This window comes from Pteropus alecto, unplaced genomic scaffold (assembly GCF_000325575.1).
Source record: "Pteropus alecto unplaced genomic scaffold, ASM32557v1 scaffold45, whole genome shotgun sequence".
NCBI lineage: Eukaryota > Metazoa > Chordata > Mammalia > Chiroptera > Pteropodidae > Pteropus > Pteropus alecto.
In genome coordinates, this window is record NW_006442491.1 from 4,840,957 (window position 1) to 4,858,185 (window position 17,229).

Genomic DNA, 17,229 nt, shown 5'->3' on the forward strand with positions numbered 1-17,229 from the left:
GAAAGAGCCCCCTCCCCAAGGCAAAGATTGAGCCCGATGATACTGTCCTTCCTCTCTCTTTGCAGCCTCCTGATGTGAAATTCCAAACCTGAAGTCTTATTTGGTGGGCTTCCCAAGACTGATACTTCCTGTTTCTTAATGCGTGAATTGCAGGTTCCATAACTCTTCAGCAGCTGTTACAGGCAAAAGGCTATTTTTTTCTCAGAAAATTCTTAATCACTTTTCAGGATTGTAATTCAAAGATTTTCACATCTGACCTTGAGTAGTTGTGTTTATCAGTGCTACGGAAAAGGGAGGTGACAGAGTAGAGATGGCATGCCAGGGGCCTGCTGGTCAGAATCCATGAAGCTGAAAGCCGGAAGTATTTGGTATGGCTCACATGGTATTTTTTTAAATCTGTCAATTTCACTTTGAGAAAAAGAGATTTCTGGCCTAACGTGAACAAGCAAAAGATCTCTCGGCACAGCACTCACATTTCTACAGTCAGCTTTGGCTGGGTGACACTTGCTCCCTAATTTGGTGGGACATTTTTGCCACAGTCCTCACTACTCCCCATTGTTGCACACCTGGCCTGTGCTTGTGCTCATGTGAATCTTTAACCCCTGTGGTGGGCGAATATCTTGAATTGTGATTGAGGCTTCTGAGTCTCCAGGGCATCGCATTTCCTAATTATAGACCTGCACTCTGCCATCTCTCTATTGCTTCATATCTGCCGGCACTTAAAGGGATTGCTCATATCTTGTATAAAACTTGTTCACTTCTGAGGAGGGGCAGGTAAGAATGTATGACATCAGAGATTGCCTGGATTTGTTTCTGCTTTGACTTTCGGTCTGAAGATTTAGCGAAACCTTAAGTTTGGTAGTGGCGGTGGGGTGGAAACTGTCAACGCCTCAATTTCTGCAAAAAGTAATATATGTGTATGTGTTTGGCAGGTAAAAGGAAAGCAAGCCAGGATGGACATTTACGATACTCAAACCTTGGGGGTTGTGGTCTTTGGTGGATTCATGGTGGTTTCCGCCATTGGCATCTTCCTAGTGTCAACCTTCTCCATGAAGGAGACATCATATGAAGAAGCTCTAGCCAACCAGCGCAAGGAGATGGCGAAAACTCACCACCAGAAAGTGGAGAAGAAAAAGAAGGAGAAAACAGTAGAAAAGAAAGGAAAGACCAAGAAAAAGGAAGAGAAACCCAATGGGAAGATACCTGACCATGAGCCAGCCCCCAACATGACCATCCTCCTCAAAGACCCAGTGCGGGCACCTGCAGTGGCTGTGGTTCCAACCCCAGTTCAGCATCCGATGATCGTTGCCCCTATAGCCACGGTATCAGCCATGCCCCAAGAGAAGCTGGCCTCCTTTCCTAAAGACAAAAAGAAGAAGGAGAAAAAAGTAGCAAAGGTGGAACCAGCAGTCAGTTCTATAGTAAATTCCATCCAGGTCCTTGCCTCAAAAGCTGCCATCTTGGAAACCGCTCCCAAGGAGGTGCCTATGGTGGTTGTGCCCCCAGTGGGTGCCAAGGCCAGTACCCCAGCCTCTGGCACTGTGCAGGGCAAAAAGGCAGAGGGGGCCCAGAACCAGGGCAAAAAGGCAGAGGGGGCCCAGAACCAGGGTAAAAAGGGAGAAGGAACCCCCAATCAGGGCAAAAAGGCAGATGGAACCCCCAACCAGGGCAAAAAGGCAGATGGAACCCCCAACCAGGGCAAAAAGGCAGAGGGAACCCCCAACCAGGGCAAAAAGGCAGAGGGAACCCCCAACCAGGGCAAAAAAGCAGAGAGTGCCCAGAATCAGAGCAGAAAGGTCGAGGGGGGGCCCAACCAGGGCAAAAAGGTGGAGGGGGTCCTCCAAAGTCAGGGCAAAAAGATGGAAGGAATCCCGAACCAGGGCAAAAAGGTAGAAGGGGCCCAGAATCAGAGCAAAAAATCAGAGGGGGCCCCAAACCACAGCAAAAAGGCAGAAGGGGTCCCCAACCAAGGCAAAAAGGCAGAAGGGATGCCTAACCAGGGCAAAAAGGCAGAAGGGGCCCCTAACCAGGGCAAAAAGGCAGAAGGAACCCCTAACCAGGGCAAAAAGGCAGAAGGGGCCCCCAACCAGGGCAAAAAAGCAGAGGGGGCCCAGAATCAGGGTAAAAAAGCCGAGGGGAGCCCCAACCAGGGCAAAAAAGAGGAGGGGACCCCCAACCAGGGCAAAAAGGCAGAGGGGAGCCCCAATCAGAGCAAAAAGGTAGAAGTGGTACAGAATCAGAGCAGAAAGGCAGAGGGAACCCCCAACCAGGGCAAAAAGGCAGAGGGGGCCCAGAACCAGGGTAATTTCTTGTGATGTCTTTGTTTGATTTTGGTATTACAGTAATGCTGGCTTCATAGAATGAATTAGGAAGTGTTCCTCTGCTTCTGTTTTCTGGGAAAAGTTGTAGAGAATTAGTATCATTTCTTCCTTAATAAAAAGGCAGAAGGGACCCCCAACCAGGGTAAAAAGGCAGAGGGGGCCCCCAACCAGGGTAAAAAGGTGGAGGGGGCCCCCAACCAGGGCAAAAAGGCAGAGGCCGCTCAGAACCAGGGCAAAAAGGCAGAGGGGGCCCAAAACCAGGGCAAAAAGGCGGAGGGGGCCCAAAACCAGGGCAAAAAGGTGGAGGGAGCCCAGAATCAGGGCAAAAAGGCAGATTCAGTTGCTAATCAAGGTACAAAGGCAGAAGGCATTGTAAACCAGGGGAAAAAAGCAGAGGGGGCTCCCAATCAAGGTAAAAAGGCAGAAGGAACCCCAAGTCAGGGCAAAAGGTCAGAAGGGTCCCCCAACCAGGGCAAAAAGGTGGATGCGTCTGCCAATCAGGGTAAAAAGGCAGAGTCAGCTCCTATCCAGGGCAAAAATGCAGATATGGTCCAGAGCCAGGAAGCACCAAAGCAAGAGGCTCCTTCAAAGAAGAAGTCTGGTTCAAAGAAGAAAGGTGAGCCTGGTAAGTAGCTTTGATTTCTTTATGAACTTGGAAAGAAAAGCTTTCTTTAAAAGACTTATGGATTCCCTTTGGGGAAGCCATCTGTATCAGTCAGCTAATGCCAAGGCTGCATAACAAACATTCCAGATTTCAGTAGCTTTCACAAGCATTTATTCTTGCTCATGCTTCTGTTGAATTGACTGGAGGTTGATCTAAGCTGTCTCAGCCGAGTAGCTCTGTTTCATGATGCAGTTTAACTTGTTTTGGCTCCTTGCTGCAGGTTGAGTGTAGGTCTCTTCCACATGTGTTCATTCTGAGGCCCAGGTTGAGGCTTTAGTGACTGAGGGCAGAAGTCCTTCTCATGGTTATGGCAGAGCTATAAAAGGGCACATTTCAAACCAGCATTCTCTAGGCCAGAGCAAGTCATATGATTGAACCTGAGTTATGATACAGCAGATCTTTTTTAAATGTCTGACTGCATTCTGTGAGCCTATTCTATTTCTTACCCTACCAGGTACTTTAGCAAAGCTTTATTTGTTTCTGTATGTTTGTTGAGTGAATAATGGTAGGATGTTTTCAGGAAATAATGGCATTCATCCACTACTACCCCCAGTTACTTAATGGAGCAATACATATATAGTAGAATGTTAATTCCCCCTTATCTTTTTAGTGCATTTTACTATAGAAATTGCACCAGTGAGTTTCTATTTCATATTCATCACTCATTGATAGAATAGTTCTGTGCGTGCATGTGTGTGTAAGTCTTTGACTAGCTGTTAGTTAGTTGATTTGGAAAAGGGATTGGGTTTGTCTTGGTGAGGCATCTTACAGGGTCTGAAATGTTTGGACCTGTGTTGGATAGCACAGGGCCCTGCATTTTTAGCTGGGTTTCCCTCTCTTGATCCTTAGTGAAGCTCCATTACCTTTTCTCAGGTTTCCTTCTCTCCCATCTTCCTTGTGGGGGTGGGGTGGGGGGGCGGAGGACATTTGCTTAGGCAACACCTTGTCCCATGTGAGGGGACCCATCCTCTGAGCAGTTTCGAGCCTCCTGCTGAGGGTCAGGGACCGGCCACCTGATCCCACAAGTCAGTTCAACCTCTCACACCCTTTGAAAACCCAGCCACTTAGCCTCAGCCCTACCTCCACTGGCTGGATCAAGGGCACACTACCTTGTCTTTAAGGTGATGTTCTGCTTGACCCAGGGATAAGAGCATCTGAGACTTGAAAACAGGGATGAGACTGAGAACTGGCCTGTTTTCCGGCTCTCCTATGTCAGGTGTGTTCAAAATAGAGCTTCCCGTGTCCTCTGGCCATTATTACCATGTAATGGCTTTAGATGTCTGAGATAAGGCATAAAGTAGCAGTGTGATGGTAATATATAAAAGAAGGCAAAATGGTCCTTATTTGCAGGTAGTAGAGACACCTTGTTAGAAGAAAGACCTAGCTCTATGCCTGTGTGAACCCATACAGCAGCTCAGCTGAGGTGGTGTTAAAGAAAATTTGAACAGAGGAGAGAAATATCATGGTCCAGGATAAGAAAGATTAAATACTATAAAGTGATAGTTATTCCCAAGTTCACTTAGTGGTTTATTATACTCCCAGCCAAAATGTCAGTGAGATTTTCCCCTCTTAATGTGACAAAACTATCCTAAAAGTCTCATCTGAAGGGTAAAACAGATAAGAGTATTAGAGTTTTAAGTAGCTTTTGAAAGGCCAATTCTGTCTGATGTGTGAACATATTCCCATGTTCCCAAACTGTAGTAATTACAAGTAGGGTACTGGCCCAGGGCCAGCCAGGTCAGGGAATAGAATGAAGTAGACTGCATCATCCCTAAGAACTTCAATGAGGGAAGGGAGCGTCATTTCAGAAGGGAAGAAAAATGTTCAGGCAAATCTTGGGCAGCATGTTCAAGATTTGGAAGAGTCTGCTTACACCCCTCTAAAAATTTAAGGTTTGGATGAATTAGATTTAATTTAAAAAGAAATCAAACCCTAGAAAATATAAAATAAAAGACAGCTGAAATTAATATTGATCAACCCAGACAGAAGGAGGTTGTCAGTCTGAGGTTGCAATGAGAAAATCACAAAAGCCAATATGGAGCTCTTGGCAACACAAATAGCCACGTGGGATGTTCAGACAGGACCAAATGAAAACAGCCACAAGGGTACTACGTGTGGCTGTATAAAACACCTGGAAGGTGAATTTTTTTATTCCTCAGGGCGTCAGAGAGTCTGAAATCATGGGAGAAAGATTTTCTTGTACTTTGTTTTTTTATTTTCCTGAATTTCCACTGTGTAATCTCAGCCCAGTTTTCCTGGGGTTAGTGTGTAAAGCCATCTTCAGGGCCCTCCGAGGTGGATGAAGGCCACTCTCCACCCCACAATTCCATGAAATTCATGAAATCATGGGTTTTCCCAGTGGCTGATGGAGTGGGGCTCACAGTTCTCTTGCGTTTACATCTTCCGTGTGGAGGTTAGTGTTCTAGAATTAATCTGACTCATATTTAACATCTGTGGCTGTGACTGTGTTTCCAAGTAAGAGCAGGCCACGTTCTTTCCACACAGTTACACCTTGTGTCCCGTGAGGCTATGGTCAGCCTCAGTTGCCTGACCTTGACCTCCTTGCCTGCCTAGGGCCTGTCTACTCCCTGTTTCTCCATGGCTATGTAGGCCCAACTCAAGGGAACTGTGGGCACAACTATGGCTAGGCTGGCCCTGGCATCCAGAAACTTGGGAACCTGCAGATGTGAATAGCTTTGCTGGCCTGATGACCATGGGGAGATGCTTAGGGATTAGGTTCCAGATCGCTGGTGGGGAGCAGGCCAGGAAGGGACTTCCTCCTCTGAATCGAGGACACCTTGACTTGGGTGCAGAGGGCTCCAGGGCCATGAACTTTTGACCTTGGGGCCCAGAGAGCTAGAGTCTAGGGCTGTGCCGTCCAGTTATGGGAGCTGCTAGTCACATGGGGCCATATAAGTTAATATTTGGATCAATCAAAAATCAATAAAATGAAAGATTCAGTTGCACTAGCCACATTCCATTCATTAGTCACATGTGCAAATGAAGAACAACATCTCCATTAGCATAGTAAGTTCTGTTGGACCAGTGCTGCTCTAAATAGAAGCCATTGGGGAGGTGGCCTCTTGGATCACCTTGCAAGTGGCCCTGTGGAAACTAACATGTTTTTGCACCCTTCTTTTGGTACCACACAATTCCTCCCCATTTTTTCCAGTCTGCTTGCATCTTGAGTGGGGTGAGGGTGAGCTCCCCATTGTCCTCCATATCACAGTAAGACGTGACAAATGAGTCCATGGAGGCTGTGGCTGGCCATGACACATAACAAATCAGTGGCAAAACCCACCCTGGGCTAGGGTCTACCAGAGACAGGATTGCTTCCTTAGTCATTCCCTAGGTCAGCCCAGCAGGGCCTTTGCTGACAGGTACCCCATGGGGAAACATAGCAGGTATGGAGGCAGGCACAGGACACACTTCTGCAGGCCTGACTTAGAATTATTCCAGAACTTCTGATCTGATTTTCCTATAAGAGCAAATCAGGGCCATTTGACATCTTTTTACCTCTTGTCTGTGGCCAGATTTGATAGTGAACACCTGGCTTCCTAATCCTTGCTTTTTAAAAACTTGTTTTTGTATAAATATGTGCTTCCAGTAAATAAAATTCAAGCAGTGTAGAAGCATGGAAGATGAAAATTGAAAGTCTTCCTTTCCATTCCATCCCATTACTTCCCAGGAGGAGCCCCACGATGCTCTGCTCATCACACCAGATGCATACGTAGGGCCTGCAGTGCACACAGCTTTGGAACTGGCTTTCTTCATTTACGAGTGTACGGGTGACATCTTTCCATATTGCTCCTATAAGGCTGCTACTTTCAGCTATGTCATATTTCGTAGCATGAATGTATCGTAATTTATTTAAGTGACATTAAGTAGTGTGCACTTTTTTTGCTGTTAAAATTAACACTGCAGCGATGCATATGTATTGTTGTGTATCTTTAAATTCCTGTGTGTCAATTCCTAGATATGTGATTGTTAAGTCAAAAGGTAGGTACATCTTTAATTTAGGAAGACAGTACATCACTCCAAAAACATTCCATGCTTTGCGTATGTCGTGGAGTAAGAGAGACCACATGAGTTCCCAGCACCCTCCGTCTGACTTTACTGCTCATATGGTGCTGTGGAAATGATGATAATTTCAGGGGAGCATCATAAACCCAGGTGTGGAACAAGGAGAAAGTACTTGCTTATGAAACAAAGAGCACAGATTCTTGTCTCAGTGTTTGGAGAAGAGGGAATTCACAGAACCGGAGAGAAGTAGTTTTCTAGAAATAAAGCTTAGGAACATTTGCAGTGCCGTACAGGCCTCCGCTGGTTCGTTCTCTGATAGTTACCTCAGCACTTGTGCACAGTGCTTATTAGGAAAGTCATGTTTCTTTCACAGGAAGTATGTGTATATGTGGTAGTGGTGGTTTTTTAAACATCTGTTTTTGTCCTCAGACTTAGTCTTTGCCTGCTTAATTATGCTGCCCTGCCTCCCTTGCGCCTAGCGTGTGCTAACGGGTAGCTCAGTGGTACATTTCAGAAGAGTCATTTGTTCCAGGACTTGGAAGTAAGTCCATATTAGTGCAGGTGGATCTGAGCCCCAGATAAACCAGAGACTTAGACTTGGGAAGTACAAGATGCACATTCTGGAAACTCCACATTCAGATGAGCTCTAGAGCACTGGGCTTCTGCTGGAACTTGATTTGCCCAGCGTAGCAGCTGAGCAAGGCCAGGCTGGGTGGGTGCCCTGGGCATGGCTCTCCTGTCTTGAATCGTGGACTGGCTTTATGCCCAACTCTCTTCCTATCTGCAGAGTTAGGCCCAGAAGGCCATTGCGACAGAGCCCAGGAGAGCCCAGCCACCCTCCTGAAGACACTGGTGTTTACAACCCCATGATGACCACATAGTCAGACACACACACAACCCATATGAGAGAAAGAGGCCATCTTTGGGGACAGGACTATGGGCAAATCTTAAATTTTTTTTTTGCTCTTTTGCATTTTCCAGTTTTTATGTGTCATTTTTTAAATAAAAAAGAAACAAAACCCCATTATTTGTCTGAGTCAAATAAACAGGCCCTCATTGTACCAAGCGGAATTCCTGGCCTTTCGGGCACTGTGAGGCAGTCCAGTGCTGATCAGAGTTCCTTTGAGTGTCATCTGAGCAGCAGAAAGAAGTCCTTGCTCTTTTAGAGGAGCCAGGTTGAGGGAAGAAGGTGGCCAATTTTTCTCAGGCCTGTCCCAGCCCTGGCCACCCAGTAAATGGTCACAAGCTAAGCTAAGAAGGAAAGTTTAAGGTGGGTCCTACATCTGTGAACCTGGCAGCATCCCTGGGGGTTCTGGCAGCTCCTTGTTACATGAGGCCTTGCCAAGCTGCTTTTTTACCTCTGCCAGAACAGGTAGAAATGCAAATAGGATCGTGTTCTATAACCTAATGAATGGGGCAGGGGTCACCAGAGGTCAGAAGACATGGGAAAAATTTTTAGATCTACCGGGAAAACTTGACCCAAGGTGTCTACACTTTAGCAGAGATTTCATATTCAACTTTGTGACTTGATAATAAAACCACTCCTTCCACCTTCCTATTACATCCTCCTCCCACTCTCACGATGTCCTTTGTGCTGTGGGCTTGCTGTGTCTGCGTCCTGGTGCTGTATCGTAATGAGGAATGTTACATCATTGCTTTCCTCAACCAAATGTTTGGTTAGGTGTGTGGTTTATGAAGCTCTTCTCCGTGTATTTATCCTCCTAACATTCTCTAAAGTGGATTTTTATTTTTACCTATTTTTAAAAAGAGGAAACCAAAGCTCAGCTGTTTTGGGACTTACCAGAAATCATGAGGCCAGCAGATGGCAGGGCAGGGAGCAGAGCTTCCAGCTTGGGTCTCTTTTTGAGGCCCCCCACTTAGGGCTAAGATACAGAGAGTTGTGTATTGAGAGTAAGTGTGATACTCTTTCTTTTGAACTTATTTCAGTTTTTCAGAGTTTGAAGCTCTGAAGAAATCTCTGGGGCTTTTGAGCTTTTATTTACTTTCTGTGTCAGTTCTTCAAACCCAACTTTTTTTTTTTTTTTTTTTTAGAACAAAAATATACCCTAGGGAAGCAAGCCAACTATCAGTGTGGCACCGCCATGTCTTAGAGAAGCTACAGGTGATGTTCTTCCAGAACTCTCCATTCAGTCATCTTAAAACAGCAGTACTGGAACTCCAGTTACTGCCCTGGTAGCTGTGGTTAGGAAGCTCACAATTGTACAACACTTGTCTTTTTTTGCAGTGCATTAAGTAAAATCTTGTCATTTCAGGCCTGCTCTCCTTGGACTAGCCTGAATGCCTGAGGAAACCAAAGGAAGTATCTTGCCCAGAGGTCCTCCAGGGTTTGTCTTTATTTGAAAAATACTGTGATGTGTTATTTTTTTTCAGATATAAAAATGATTTTTTTTTTGAAGTTTACCAGAAAAACAAAAACATCATGAGAAAAATAAAGTCATGCAAGCTATAGGATTTTAACCCATTTCTCATTTGCCCCAAGAATACTCATTGGCGATACTTGCAGCTACAGCATTTACCCTGAGATAACTCATGGATTACAGTCCTAACTTTATCCCTAAAATTTGCCATGAACTATCTCGCTTTTATTATTATTTTTGCATCACTCTAGTATGTTGATAGTCTTTAGAAACAAATGACATCATTCTATTTATAGCACTCTGTTTTTAGTAGTGGTAGTTCCATTTACAAAATATAGTAATTTTCGATTGCTGAAAATATCAAATCCTAGAAAATGGAGCATTCCTATGTGTGATGTTAAATAAACGTGGGCAGTGAACTGCACTTTTTTTTCCCTAATGGGAAAAGGGTTAAAAAAAATTCCATTAGTCATTATTAAGAGCATAACCAGTTAACAGATTATTTTCCAACCAAAGGAAAAGGCCTGATTCAAAGGCCCTAAATAGCGTTGCTCTTGACATTATTTGTACTTCATTCCAGTGTGCTTAAACTGCCAGAAGTTAGTGTCCATGATGGTTAAGTCAAGTGCAACTGCTCTTCCAGGGCCTGCATCTGGTCCTGAGGGCAGACTAGCTCCTGAGCAGTGCTGGGCTCCATGGCTGAGCTGGTCTTAGAGTCTGCCATGTACCTGCTGCCCAGGGCCCACCTCTGCTGTGGTACAGATGAGCAACAATGAGGATGCCAGGGGCTGCAGCTGCCACCATTGACGAATTTGGTGGATCTTTCATCAAGGTCCTCATGAGGGCCGCTTTCCCACAAGCCCACGAGGATCCTTCATGGCCACTGTCACAAGCATGCAGCTAGTGAGGAGGCCAGTAGTAATGCTGGCTTGAGTTCCTCATTTCTGGAGATGGGTGTGCCTGCCAGCTTCTCTGATTCAGGGTGATGCCCTCTGGACTTGGGGTCAGTAGGAGCTAGGAGCTTGTCTTCTGTCTCAAAGAAATGATTGCTTGTGTAGTGCTGGACTTTATGGAGGCACAGGGGAGCACTTCCTGGGGCCCTGGGGCCTTTGGAGTTTGGCTCACATGACTGGGGATGTCGAACCTGGCACCTTGAGGTTGGGGTCTGGCTTTCTGTTGGGGGACCTATGCAGGGTCCCCTGACTTATATATTGGGGTGGCCCTCGTGCAAGGTGCAGAGGTGATAGTCTATGTATCTGCATCTGTGTATCTGAGGCCTTCAGACTGGTCTGAACATTTCCTGAGAAAATGAGTGTCTTTGCCATTGGTGTTCTCCCCCAGCCCCCAAGGCTACACACCCCATGGCATCTTCCGCTGTCAGAGGCCCTGGGTTGACACCTGGGCCTCTGTCCCACCAGCTCAGCTTCCTAAATACTCTCAGGCCTGGCCCCTGGCCCTGGACTCTTTCCTAATTTACCTGTCTCCAGCCATGTCCCCCTGGGTTTCTTGAAGTAATTTTTCCCATATGCAAACCTTGCTCCCTTCTAGGGCTTGTCCTTTGCCTAAGGAATAAAATTTGGAGTCCTGGGATCTTTGAAGACTTGGATCTACTTTGGTTTCACTTCCCTCGCTCTGACTAGTGAGGCATCTTGCAAGCCTCTGGTGCCTGTCCTTTGCCTGTCTGTTCTTCTTGAAGTCTTAGCCCTCGCCTTCTTTTTTACCCAGTAGTGTTTGGCTCAAGCATCCCTTATTTAAAAGCCTTCCTGGTGTTGCTGCCATAGTTGCTTCCACAGTGAAGTGCACAGTCTCCGGGTTCCCTTTGTGTGGCTCTCCTGCATGATTGCTGCATGTTCTGAGTCTCCTCTACCTGTGTTAGCTGACACTTCTGCCTATAACTTACCTGTCTAGGCCCAGCCTTTTGCAGACTGCCAGGTACACAGTAGGTCCACACTTTGTGTCTAGAGACCCCCTTGACCCGCCTGTCCTGGGAGGGGCTGCCAGGTGCCTGGAACAAGAGCTGGAGTTGAGCTGGAGCCTTTTGATGGCTCATCGAAGGACTATGGTGATAATCCCCTCTCATTGATCTGGGTTGTCCAGCTCAGGAGGCAGTTCCTGGAGTGTACTGTACTGATACTGACCAATACCGACATCCTTCCTGTCGGTTGAGTAAGCTGGGTATTAGCAGGGCAGAAGTGTTCTTTCTAGGAACTCGCCGCTAGAGGGGCTAATGCTGAAACAGTGCTAGGCTCTGGAGCCCAATGAGTCCCCTATGGCTGGGACCTGGCCTTGGGGATCTTGGTAATTAAGCAGTTGGAAAGAAAATTCTCCCTGAAGGACCGCAGTTGACAGAGAGAAAGGGACTCCTAAGTGCCTTTTTTTTGCAAGACAAGTTTAATTTTAGGTGATTAAGCCTCCCAGTGTGGTTGCAAAAGGCAGTGAAGTGGAATTTGAGGTGTAATGCACATTATCTGGGAGCTGCTTCTTGGCCGAGAGCCCAGGGAGGCAGAGGGCTCCTTGTTTGCCTGTACGTGATACCCCTTTAACCTCATGAGTGAGGATGGTGGTATGAGGCAGGAGCCAGAGGGTCCACAGGCTGTGGTACTCTGTCCATTCCACTGGTGGGAGTAGGAGAAAGGGCAGAGTTGCTTCAGCCACCCCAAGCTCCTCCCTGGATGTGCTCTCTGGAGAGGGGTCAGGGTCTGTGATTCTCTTGTGACTGGGGCTTGAAGGTGGTCCTGTGGATGGATTCTGCAGTGCTTTACCCTGTGCCAGGCATTGTTAAAGCACATGGCAGCAAGGTTGTGAGAGAAGGACGATTATTACCCCTATTTCACAGATGAAGAAACAGAGGTAAAGGGAGGTGAAGCCACTTGCCCAAGGACAAGCAGGTGGGAAGAAGCATTGGCTTCAGGAGGAGGCCCTCAGTGGCGGTGCAGTAGGGGTCATGGGGTCCTAGAAAGATGGTCTTCAAGGAGATCCTTCAAGAGAGGCCTAAGCCCCTGGTGACTCTGAGGCTCTGCAGGGACATGAGCTGCCAGGACTTCAGCAGGGAATGAGGGAATGCTTTGGGGATCCCCAAGGCTGGAAAAGAGCAGACTGTTCTGTCCAATAAAAATGTATTGTGAACCGCATAAGTGCACCACGTATGGAATTTAAACCTTCCTAGTACCCGCATTTAAAAAGGCACGCAAACAAGAAGCAAATGCAGTTAATTTTAATAATATATTTTATTTCACCCAATTTACCCAAAATATTATCATTTCAACATACAATCAATATAAAAAATTTTGACATATTTTACATTTTTTTTTTTTATATGAAGTCTTTGAAATCCGGGGTTATACTCCCACTCGTAGAATACCTCCATTCACACCAGCCACATTTCAAGTTCCTAGTAGCCCCACATGGCTGGTGGCCAGTGTACCAGACAGTGCAGGTGTAGACCTTTTTGAGTCAAGACAGAAAAATGTCTGTGCAGTGATCACCTTCAGAGAGGCTGTCCTGGCCTTTCTTATTCTAGCAGTGTCTTTGAAATGAGTGGGCCTCCCTTTTCTGGAAAACAGGCCGAGGGAGGAAAGCAGGAAGCCTGTATACCAAGATGCTATAGTGGGGTTTTCTCCAGTATTGAACTAGAGAATGGTTTTTATTTTCGTTTGGCTTAACTGCACTCAGAATTTTTTCTAGTGTATATTAGTTTACCATTAAAATTACTTCATATTATATATGTATATTTCAATGAAAATACAGAAGGCTATAGGGGAAATGCTCCCTCCTCCCCACCCCATACTCATTTTTGTGACACCCCGTTAGCTTAGGCCTTTAGTGTCAACATGGTTATTTTTAATTTCAAGCTTCACCGAGGTAAGAAGTTCTAAAATAAAGGTGCTCATAGCAACCCAAGTCCGACATTCCCCTTATTAAGGTATCATGCTAAGTGCTTTGACTTGTGATGAAAATATTGTGACTAGTGTGGGAAAATACTGTGACAAGCCAGAGAATTTAGGGTTGCTATGGAAACCTTTCCCATTTATTGTCCTCAGTGAAGTGAGCTTAGCTGGAGGGGCTGCTGCAGGCTGGCCTGTTTTCTTGATTACGGCTCATTTTTGGCCCTGTCATTCAGCTGTGGGGCAGATTTGGGTCTCAATCTAAGGAATTTCCCAGGCATTTCAAGCAAGGCTCCCGCTAGATGGGGCATCTCCATTCACTCTTTCTTGCCTTGAGAGCCTGTGATGGGAGCAGAAGTTCTTTTTGTTGTGGTTGTTGGTTGGGGGTGGTATCAGGAGTGTTTCAGAAGTGACATTTGGTTGTTGGAAAGTGGCCCTGTCTTCCAGAGGTCATGAATGGACTGAGGAGTGGGTAGGCCCATTCTGGAAGAACCCAACCCAAATTTCCTTCTCCTAACACTTGCCTAAACTTCACCCAGGGAGAGATAGAAATACTGTTTGAATCTGGGTGTATGGGAAGCAGCCTTCTTTTTCCTGGAGCCACAGAGGCAGTCCTGGAAATACTTTTGCTTTCCGTGCTTCTCCCATGACCATGGGGTGTGGCTGTGGCCATCTATGTTTGTGGGGAATGGCAGGTTTGCTGGTCAGTCAGGACACGCAGGACCATAGAGCTTGATCACAGCACGGGGGTCAAATTGCTAGAAAAAGAAGGAAAACACCTTTGGGAAAAATATGCCTTCCTTAATTCTGCTCATTTTGATGATAAAAAGGGGGAGACATCTCCCCCAACCCAGGAAAACTCTACCTTTCTTTGCTTGGGGAGCTTTCCTTTGGCTGTCTTTGAGCAGTCAGGAGAGTTGTGCAGGACCCGCAGTTTGGTCTGTACCGGCTGTCCCGGACTGACCATGGTTCCACCTATAGTCTTTCTAATTTATGACAAGGCAAAAGCGATATGAATAATAAATTGCATGGAATACTCAATATTTTTTTATAAAATAGGCTTTGTATTCGATGACTTTGCCAAATTGTAGGCTAATGTAAGTGTTCTAAGCACGTTTAAAGTAGGTTAGGCTAAGCTATGATGTTCAGTAGGTTAGGTGTATTAAATGCATTTTCGACTTAACAATATTTTCAACTTACGATGAGTTTGTTGGGACGTAAACCCAATGTAAGTTGAGGAGCATACCCCAGACAGCTGGACAGAGTCCTGCGCTCTGACTGCCCCCTGCTGCTTCAGGGTGTGACGAGCTTGGTTGCTGGTGTCTGAGTGTAAGTTCCTGCTCCTACCTTCTCTCTGCACAGGGCCCACGGACTCGGACAGCCCTCTCTACCTCCCTTACAAGACGCTGGTCTCCACGGTTGGAAGCATGGTGTTTAGTGAGGGTGAGGCCCAGCGGCTCATTGAGATCCTGTCTGAGAAGGCTGGTATCATTCAGGACACCTGGCATAAGGTGGGTGCCCTTCCTGGCCACATTCAGTGGCTACTACAGCTGGCCCCAAGTGGTCTTGCCCTTCCCCTCCCTCTCAGGGGCTGGTAAGTTGTGGTGGTTACCTAGTCCTGGGGTCCCAGCCTCCCCTGGGCGATGCCTGTCAGGCTGGCCACACTCAGCTTACCAAGCTGCAGAGTGTTCATGCAACAGCCTCCGCTTACCTTTCTCAGCAGAACCCTCTGTCCTTTCCCAAGCAGAGGTTGCATGAATCACCCTGCAAATGCTTTGGCTTCTGCCACAGCCCATTCCTGTCTGGGCTACTGAATCACGATGGATGTTAAGCAGCAGGGCAGAGCTGTGGGTGGAACGTAGGAGCTGGGGCCTAACAGTTTTGTGCAAGAAGGAGGGTGTGTAGGAACACACTGTGAGTAAGGAAACCCTGTGATGGGCCCAGAAACGGCTCTCTCCAACTTCCCTCCTGCTGTCAGGGGCCAGTTCAGGGGCTGGCACCCACCCTCTGGTACTTTGGTGAATGAGCTGCATGAAGGAAGTGCTGCATAGCACATGTTTGTTTATTCCTTAATCAGAGTTGGAATTATAGGTAGTTTTGCTGGAGAATTTTGTGGCAACTTAGAGGTTAGAGATATTGAGGGGTATTGTGAGAGCCATGCCAGTGTGACTGCCCTTACTGGCCCATGCAGTCACAGGGAGCTCAATGAGCATGGCGGGTGGAGGGAGGACTCCTGGGTGTGAGTAGCTGGAGGAGGTCAAAATGACCACTCCTCTTTCAAGGAGAGAGCCCCAGACTCACCTCAGGCACCTATCCCCAGTGTTGCCCTTCCCACAACCTCCCCGCTTCAGCCAGAAACCTATAGGCTATACACAGTGTCTAAGGGGTGGGCACTGAGCCAGAAACAATGGAAAACTGCCCCTCAGTGGATCAGGAATAGGCCTTGGCCACCATCGACCCGAGTTAAGTGGGAAACACCATGCTCCTAACAACTATCCCAGGGAGCCATCACTTTTGCCAAACAGTTTCTGTGTCCATAGGCCCTGGAGGCCTTATAGACGGGGCAGCTGAGGCAGGGGTGCCTTCCCTCCGAAGTATATGGAGTCAGGATTGAACCTGCTTGTCTTAAAGCACCTGCTCCCACTTCATAAGGCAACTGTTGTTCTTGTGGTTCTGATTGCTGGATTAGGGGACAAACCAAGTATCTTTCTCCTCTGTTAACATGGCTCTGTGGGCATTTCTAGGCCACTCAGAAGGGTGACCCTGTGGCAATTCTGAAACGCCAGCTGGAAGAAAAGGAAAAGCTACTGGCCACAGAGCAAGAAGATGCAGCTGTTGCCAAGAGCAAACTGAGGGAGCTCAATAAGGTATGAGAGTACACATCCTGTCTCGAGAAGCCCTGGGCTGTGGCCAGTGCTGCTCCTGGATCTTGGGGTCGGCCTCCCTACCATGACTCCTCGCTCAGGCCTGCCTAATGTCACTGTCCCTCACCAATGCACGCTGTGACTGTGACACCTGTGGCCAGCCTGTGCAGATCTTCTGGAGCTCTGTGGGGTGTTGGCTCCCTTCTTAGGACTAAGAATGCATGGATATTAAGTAGGGGTTAGGACCATCAGGATATGATGGGGATGGACCAGAACTTCACTGGTCAGTGCCACAGTGATGGGCCATCGTTTTAGGGTATACACCATGAAAGGAGGGTAGGCAGAGCTGATCCATGACCGTTTGCTTGAGAATTGGAGCAAAAATTCATGGGGAGGGAAGTGTAAGGGCTGCTTTTCTTTTCTGATGTTTGTCGAGTGATCCTTTAGGAAAAGCCTGGTTCCTTGTGTCAGCTGATGGCTTCTAGTATAACATTTGTACTCACTGAACCACAGTTGGATGAGTCAGAACACATGCACAAGGAGCTGCTCTACCCCTGCCAGAACTCTCTTTACTTCTCCTTGCCTCTCCTGAGGAGAAACTCCATGGGTTGGGTTTTCCCAGCAAAATGCTGAGCATCGTTCTCACTCTCTCCCTGCTTACCTGCTTCCTCCATTGGTACAGCAGGTACAGGAGAATAGCCTGGGCCTTGGATTGCCCCACACTGCTGCAGCCCTTCCTCTGGGTACCTCCATCTGCTCATTTGAGAAGAAATGAAGCAGCCTGAGTTTCTGTCCTGAGTTAGAGGGATGCAGCTCCAAACTAAATGGGAAAATTCATCTACCAGAGCAGATGAGCTTTTGGCTAGTTACTCTTGGTTAATGCTCTGTGCAGAAGAAAAGAAAAAGGCAGGTCTCTTTTGCCTTCCCTAGAGCTTCTGCCGGGGGTGGGGACAGAGGGACTCATCATCTCTCTCAATACTGTCCATACACAGCCTTCACGTGAGCTCATTTTGGGTTGCTGGTTAAATGCAGGGTAGCTGGAGCTACTCGCCCTGCTCCTGAGAGGTGATTGCACACGTCTCTTCCTGCCTCAAC

At 47.1% G+C, this 17,229-nt stretch overlaps 1 protein-coding gene across 4 annotated transcripts in view; it reads left to right on the forward strand.

Moving 5' to 3' along the window:
- The window catches only part of RRBP1 (ribosome binding protein 1), a 65,099-nt gene that overhangs the window by 21,474 nt on the left and 26,396 nt on the right, over positions 1-17,229 (forward strand). For 3 of the 4 annotated variants that reach the window (XM_015597125.1, XM_006921567.2, XM_006921570.2), the window contains exons 2-5: positions 933-2,302; positions 2,435-2,946; positions 14,633-14,781; positions 16,015-16,137. In XM_015597125.1, the coding sequence (XP_015452611.1) occupies positions 954-2,302; positions 2,435-2,946; positions 14,633-14,781; positions 16,015-16,137 (2,133 nt within the window). In that variant the 5' untranslated portion in view covers positions 933-953. The remainder of the gene's footprint in view (positions 1-932; positions 2,303-2,434; positions 2,947-14,632; positions 14,782-16,014; positions 16,138-17,229) is intronic. The other variant, XM_025039936.1, reaches the window with a different exon arrangement.